Source organism: Lampris incognitus, chromosome 4, assembly GCF_029633865.1.
Source record: "Lampris incognitus isolate fLamInc1 chromosome 4, fLamInc1.hap2, whole genome shotgun sequence".
Taxonomy (NCBI): domain Eukaryota; kingdom Metazoa; phylum Chordata; class Actinopteri; order Lampriformes; family Lampridae; genus Lampris; species Lampris incognitus.
This window is the reverse complement of record NC_079214.1, coordinates 5,223,304-5,230,966: the sequence shown is the minus strand read 5'-3', so window position 1 is coordinate 5,230,966 and position 7,663 is coordinate 5,223,304. Positions and strand designations below refer to the sequence as shown.

The following is a 7,663-nucleotide window of genomic DNA, read 5'->3' as shown; positions in this document are numbered from 1 at the left end:
AGAGGCGCGTGGAATATTTCCTCTCAATGCCAAGAAGCTGAGGTTTATTTTTGTACTTCCATTGTTTCATGCAGATTTATATTTCCTTCTCCACCACTTAGAAAGATGCTGAAGTGCCCCGCGTCACGGTACGCCGGGGGTCCGATCCCCGCTGTGTTTCATGTTAAACGCATGTCCTGTATAACAGAGCATACCAGGTGTGGTGTCTTTGTACCAAGGTGGAGCAGATCTTTATGTTTTCTATGTTTTCATGTTAGCATGCAGACTGAGGTGTGTGTGTGTGGGTGTGGGTGTGGGGGGGGGGTGTTTAGTGAGGAGGTGTGTGTCCCTCCAGGACTAACCGAGCACTTTTGCTGTTTGTCAGCCAGAACTGGACTTACTCCCTCCAGCCCCGAGAGGCCGAGGCTGGGCGCCGAGTTGTTTGAAACGCTGCTATGACGAGTCCGGAGCAGAAAACCTGTATTTTTCATTCACTTGAAGCCGAGTAGCAATAAAAGTTTATACTGTGAAACCCGTTGTGCCCACCTTTCATTTGAGGACCAGCTCATGCAGATAAACATCCTCCAAAAACGGCCTTTTCCTCCACTATGTTCAAAGAGGTATTCCATCCATCCTTCATCCATCCATCCATCCTTCATCCATCTATCCTTCATCCATCCTTCATCCATCCATCCACCCATCCTTCATCCATCCATCCTTCATCCATCCACCCATTCATCCATCCTTCATCCATCCATCCATCCTTCATCCATCCATCCTTCATCCATCCATTCATCCATCCTTCATCCATCCATCCATCCATCCATTATCTGAACCGCTTATCCTGCTCACAGGGTCGTGGGGATGCTGGAGCCTAACCCAGCAGCCACTGGGCAGCAGGCGGGGAGACACCCTGGACAGGCCATCACACACACACACACACACACACACACACACACCTAGGGACAGTTTCATACGGCCGAGTCACCTGACCTCCATGTCTTTGGACTGTGGGAGGAAACCGGACCCCCGGAGGAAACCCAGCAGACACGGGGAGAACATGCAAGCTCCACACAGAGGACGACCCGGGACGACCCCCAAGGTTGGACTACCCCGGGGCTCGAACCCAAAACCTTCTTGCTGTGAGGCGACCGCGCTAACCACTGCGCCACCGTGCCGCCCTCAAAGATGTATTTTGATTTTTTTTTGTTTTCATCTTGAGCTAATAATGTTTAATCCCATGAAGATGAAGTGCTGCAGAAATCTGACCTGTCTGGTTCGCAGACTTATCCCAGACAGCATCCGGATGTGGGCCACTTCAGGCAGTGATGCGGCACTGCTGGTCTTCTTCTGGCCCTAACAAAACGGATGTGAGCCTGAAGTGGCCCACATGTATAACAACAAATATGGCCCAAATATGCCGAATCAAATGTGGCCTTTTCTGGCAAAGATGCGGCGCTCTGGGCAACATGTGGTCTGGATGTGACCCTGAAGTGGCCCGTGTGGTAAATGGTGAATATGGCCCAAATATCACACAACAAATATGGGCCACCTTTGGCAAGTATGTGGCACATGCAGCATTGCTATGGCTTGGTTCTGGCCCAGATCTGGCAAAAGGGGTGGTGCCCAAGTGCCATCATTCCACGCGGTATGTGGGCCGGATGGAAGTGTCGGGTGTGGGGCAGGTCCGGGCCACAGCAGTTTTGCTGTCAGTGCTGTGGTCCATACATATCGTTGCTTTCCTTCTCCTCTGCAATCGGCTCTGTGCATAACTGTAGTCCACTGACTTCCGGTTTCTACTGCAGCGGTCATACCAACTTCCTGTATGCTGGCGTGTGCTATCGACAATGGCATATTTGTCGCGATGCCTGCAAGACTTACCATGGATGAATGTCAACGTCATGCACACAACTGTCCACACACTTCCACCTGCACCTCCCAGCACACTTCCACCTGCACCTCCCAGCACACTTCCACCTCCCAGCACACTTCCACCTGCACCTCCCAGCACACTTCCACCTGCACCTCCCAGCACACTTCCATCTCCCAGCACACTTCCACCTGCACCTCCCAGCACACTTCCACCTGCACCTCCCAGCACACTTCCACCTCCCAGCACACTTCCACCTGCCAGCACACTTCCACCTGCACCTGCCAGCACACTTCCACCTGCACCTACCAGCACACTTCCACCTGCACCTCCCAGCACACTTCCACCTGCACCTCCCAGCACACTTCCACCTGCACCTCCCAGCACACTTCCACCTGCACCTACCAGCACACTTCCACCTGCACCTACCAGCACACTTCCACCTGCCAGCACACTTCCACCTGCAACTCCCAGCACACTTCCACCTGCACCTCCCAGCACACTTCCACCTGCCAGCACACTTCCACCTGCAACTCCCAGCACACTTCCACCTGCACCTCCCAGCACACTTCCACCTGCACCTACCAGCACACTTCCACCTGCACCTCCCAGCACACTTCCACCTGCACCTCCCAGCACACTTCCACCTGCACCTCCCAGCACACTTCCACCTGCACCTCCCAGCACACTTCCACCTGCACTGCACCTGCCAGCACACTTCCACCTGCACCTCCCAGCACACTTCCACCTGCACCTACCAGACAACCGGGTGAACAGTCTCAAGTTGTACCTATCAAGTGACGTCCACAGTTATGAGGATGAGAGGACGGAGGGAAGGAGGGACTTGTGGACATCACTTGATATGTACAACTTGAGACTTTTAACCTGTGTGCTGGGAGGTGCAGGTGGAAGTGTGCTGGCAGGTGCTGGTGGAAGGGTGCTGGGAGGTGCAGGTGGAAGTGTGCTGGGAGGTGCAGGTGAAAGTGCGCTGGGAGGTGCAGGTGGAAGCGTGCTGGGAGGTACAGGTGGAAGTGTGCTGGGAGGTGCAGGTGGAAGTGTGCTGGGAGGTGCAGGTGGAAGTGTGCTGGCAGGTGCAGGTGGAAGTGTGCTGGGAGGTGCAGGTGGAAGTGTGCTGGGAGGTGCAGGTGGAAGTGTGTGGACGGTGGTGTGCATGTGGTTGACATTTATCCATGGTAAATCTTGCAGGCATCGCGACAAATATGCCATCATCAACAGCACACGCCAACAAACAGGAAGCTGGTAGAAACCGGAAGTCGGTGGACTACCATCATGCACAGAGCCGACTCACTGAAGAGAACGAGTTTGCCGAGATGCTCTGCAACCGTGCAGTGATCTGTAGTCTTACTAAATACCAGACTGAGTCCTGGATGAAGTTTAATACTTCAGAAATGGTAGACACTTGTATATTTATACTTCATAATAAGTATATTTCTACTATAACAAGTATATTTCTACTATAACAAGTATATTTCTGCTTCATAATCAATCTAAGTATATTTCTACTATAATAAGTATATTTCTGCTATAATAAGTATATTTCTACTTCATAATCAATAGAAGTATATTTCTACTATAATAAGTATACTTCTACTTCATAATCAATCTAAGTATCTTTCTACTATAAGTACATTTCTACTATAATAAGTATATTTCTACTATAATACGTATATTTCTACTTCATAATCAATATAAGTATATTTCTACTATAAGTATATTTCTACTATAATAAGTATATTTCTACTTCATAATCAGTATAAGTATATTTCTACTATAATAAGTATATTTCTACTTCATAATCAATATAAGTATATTTCTACTCTAATAAGTATATTTCTACTTCATAATCAATATAAGTATATTTCTACTATAATATGTCTATTTCTACTTCATAATCAATATAGGTATATTTCTACTATAATACGTATATTTCTACTTCATAATCAATCCCGGAGAGGCATTGAAGCGCGTCACAAGAGGCCAGGTGTTCCAGCACTTTATTAATAAATGGAAAACAGTAACAAAGGAAGTAAAACAGCTAAAAAAGAGCAGGAATGCTGAACGGCACCGTTACAGCCGTACTGCCAACAGAACACCCGAACAGAGCCGACTGGGCAACACCGAGTCACGTTTTGTGTAACGACGTGTGACTCCTGTAAACACAGAAGACCACCCTGCCTGTGTGTGTGTGTGTGTGTGTGTGTGTGTGTGTGTGTGTGTGGAGCGCGGGACCTTCGCCGCTCCTCCTTTACGTTGTTTTGTTCGACTCTGCTGCAGCCTGAAGCGGCCCCTCACAGACGGCCCTCCTCTCTCCAGGGCCGCTTCTTTAACTCGCGCACTGACCTGAAAGCCCGCACGGCGAGCACGGCGCCGCAGACAAACGCCACAGCCCCCAGGACGCCGAAGAGACCCCCGGCGATGTCCGTCCCGTGGAACTGGCACTCGAAGCCGCGGTGACCTTTACTCTTGTAGAGGCGCTCTCGCTCCTGGCAAACGGCGTGGTCGTACGTCTCCTTTAGCTTGACGAAGTAGAACGCCACGGCCGGCACGTAGCCCGGGCCGATCAGGAGGTTCAGCGCGGCCTCTGCCAGCAGCACCGGGGGCCAGCGGTACGGGACCCTGAACACGCCCAGGGCGAGCGCCAGGCAGGCATAACCCAACAGAGCGCCGCCGCAGGCCATGGCGAAGACGTACGGCGGCCGCTTGAGCTGGTGGAAGAGCCGGTCCAGCTCCTTCACCCTGGCGGCGTCCGCCCCGGTGAAGGCGTTGGCGCCGCCGTAGTAGTAATGGTAGAGTCCCCCGAGGCTGGCCAGGTCCCGGTAGCCCCCCGCGTTGCTGTACGGCAAGCCAGCACAGATGACGATGAGCAGATTCACGAACACCTCCATCACCTGGCAGAGGCCTGAGACACAGGACGGACACAGGGTTAATCCTGCACTCGGAGAGAGAGAAAGAAGGGAAGAAAGAGAGAAAGGAAGGAAGAAAGAGAGAAAGAAAGGAAGAAAGAGAGAAAGAAAGGAAGAAAAAGAGAAAGAAAGGAAGAAAGAGAGAAAGAAAGGAAGAAAGAGAAAGAAAGAAAGAAAGGAAGAAAGAGAGAAAGAAAGGAAGAAAGAGAGAAAGAAAGACAGAAAGACGGGAAGAAAAGAAGCAAGAGAAAGAAAGGAAGAAAGAAAGGAAGAAAGGAAGGAAGAAAGAGAGAAAGAAAGGAAGAGAGAGAGAAAGAAAGGAAGAAAGAGAGAAAGAAAGGAAGAAAGAGAGAAAGAAAGGAAGAAAGAGAGAAAGAAAGGAAGAAAGGAAGAAAAAGAGAAAGAAAGGAAGAAAGAGAGAAAGAAAGGAAGAAAGAGAGAAAGAAAGGAAGAAAGAGAGAAAGAAAGGAAGAAAGACAGAAAGAAAGACAGAAAGAAGGGAAGAAAGGAAGCAAGAGAAAGAAAGGAAGAAAGAGAGAAAGAAAGGAAGAAAGGAAGAAAGAGAGAAAGAAAGGAAGAGAGAGAGAAAGAAAGGAAGAAAGAGAGAAAGAAAGGAAGAAAGGAAGACAGAAAGAAGGGAAGAAAGAGAGAAAGAAAGGAAGAAAGAGAGAAAGAAAGGAAGACAGAAAGAAGGGAAGAAAGAGAGAAAGAAAGGAAGAAAGAAGGGAAGAAAGAGAAATAAAGGAAGAAAGAGAGAAAGACAAAGAAGGGAAGAAAGGAAGAAAGACAGAAAGAAGGGAAGAAAGAGAGAAAGAAAGACAAAGAAGGGAAGAAAGAGAGAAAGAAAGGAAGAAAGACAAAGAAGGGAAGAAAGGAAGAAAGAGAAAGGAGCGAAGAAAGAAAGAGAGAAAGAAAGGAAGAAAGGAAGAAAGAGAGACAGAAAGGAAGAAAGACAAAAAGGGAAGAAAGGAAGAAAGAGAGAAAGGAGGGAAGAAAGAAAGAGAGAAAGAAAGGAAGAAAGAGAGAAAGAAAGAGAGAAAGAAAGAGAGAAAGAAAGGAAGAAAGGAAGAAAGACAAAGAAGGGAAGAAAGGAAGAAAGAGAGAAAGGAGGGAAGAAAGAAAGAAAGAAAGAAAGAAAGAAAGAGAGAAAGAAAGAGAGAAAGAAACGAAGAGAGAAAGAAAGGAAGAAAGGAAGAAAGAGAGAAAGAAGGGAAGAAAGAAAGGAAGAAAGGAAGAAAGAGAAAGGAAGAAAGACACTTTATTTTCTCATTGTATTGTTGCAGTGATCTGGTGACTCCACATGTATGGGAGGAGGCATGTGGTGGTCTGCAGGCCTCCCCGGATCGGCAGACGGGGTGGAGCAGAGACCGGGACGGCTCGGGACAGCGGGGTAATTGGCCGGCTACAACTGGGGAGAAAAAGGGGAGAAACCCCCTCCCCCCCCAAAAAAAGAAGAAAAATCAAAGTGTTTAATTCTCGGTTACGACCTCTGTGGCCCCGCAGGGTAACAAGCACACTTCACTTGCCTCTGGCGGTCAGGACGTATCGGAGGTTGTAGAGCGGCGCTGCTTTGTGTTGTGCGTCGTGTCGCCGCCGTTCGGGGGGAGACGCCGGACGCTCTCGGGCCCTAGGAGACACAACGGCAGCAGCGTTACACTTTGCTGGGACGGGACCGTGGCGTGTCAGCCGGCGCCCCTGACGCCACGGCAGGTGGCGTCAGGGGCGCCGGCTGGTGTGTTGGAAGTACGTGTTCTCTCACGTGCAGGAGGGCCCCGGACGGCCGCTGGTGGGAGCGGGTTGGTTCGGGTGGGAGGCAGGTGTCACGTCCCTCTGTCTGTCGGAGGGGGGTCTTTGTCTCCCCCGTCTGGCATTTCCAGAAGCCCTCTCCTGCCCCTTAACCCTCCTCTGGTCTCGGTCGTTCATGGACTCCTCCTCGTCAGACGAGGAGGGGTGTGTGTGATGTGGAGCGTCGGCCTCCCTGTGTCCCGTCGGTTCGGCGTCGGCGTCGGTGTTGTGGTGTCTCCCCGTCTCCGGCATGTCTGTTGACCTGTGGTGTCTCCCCGTCTCTGGCATGTCTGGTGACCTGTGGTGTCTCCCCGTCTCCGGCATGTCTGTTGACCTGTGGTGTCTCCCCGTCTCCGGCATGTCTGTTGACCTGTGGTGTCTCCCCGTCTCCGGCATGTCTGTTGACCTGTGGTGTCTCCCCGTCTCCGGCGTGTCTGTTGACCTGTGGTGTCTCCCCGTCTCCGGCATGTCTGTTGACCTGTGGTGTCTCCCCGTCTCCGGCGTGTCTGTTGACCTGTGGTGTCTCCCCGTCTCCGGCATGTCTGTTGACCTGTGGTGTCTCCCCGTCTCCGGCGTGTCTGTTGACCTGTGGTGTCTCCCCGTCTCCGGCATGTCTGTTGACCTGTGGTGTCTCCCCGTCTCCGGCGTGTCTGTTGACCTGTGGTGTCTCCCCGTCTCCGGCATGTCTGGTGACCTGTGGTGTCTCCCCGTCTCCGGCATGTCTGTTGACCTGTGGTGTCTCCCCGTCTCCGGCATGTCTGGTGACCTGTGGTGTCTCCCCGTCTCCGGCGTGTCTGTTGACCTGTGGTGTCTCCCCGTCTCCGGCATGTCTGGTGACCTGTGGTGTCTCCCCGTCTCCGGCATGTCTGTTGACCTGTGGTGTCTCCCCGTCTCCGGCATGTCTGGTGACCTGTGGTGTCTCCCCGTCTCCGGCGTGTCTGTTGACCTGTGGTGTCTCCCCGTCTCCGGCGTGTCTGTTGACCTGTGGTGTCTCCCCGTCTCCGGCGTGTCTGTTGACCTGTGGTGTCTCCCCGTCTCCGGCGTGTCTGTCGACCTGTGGTGTCTCCCCGTCTCCGGCGTGTCTGGTGACCTGTGGTGTCTCCCC

At 51.5% G+C, this 7,663-nt stretch overlaps 1 protein-coding gene across 1 annotated transcript; it reads right to left on the bottom strand.

Moving 5' to 3' along the window:
- Positions 1-3,855: 3,855 nt before the first annotated feature.
- On the bottom strand, positions 3,856-6,886 carry marveld3 (MARVEL domain containing 3). Its single transcript, XM_056279064.1, has 3 exons — positions 6,533-6,886; positions 6,300-6,400; positions 3,856-4,769 (listed from the first exon to the last, which is right to left on the bottom strand). Exons 1-3 carry the CDS (start codon positions 6,880-6,882, stop codon positions 4,159-4,161), a joined length of 1,062 nt encoding a protein of 353 aa, XP_056135039.1. The 5' UTR covers positions 6,883-6,886; the 3' UTR covers positions 3,856-4,158.
- Between the last annotated feature and the right edge of the window lie 777 nt (positions 6,887-7,663).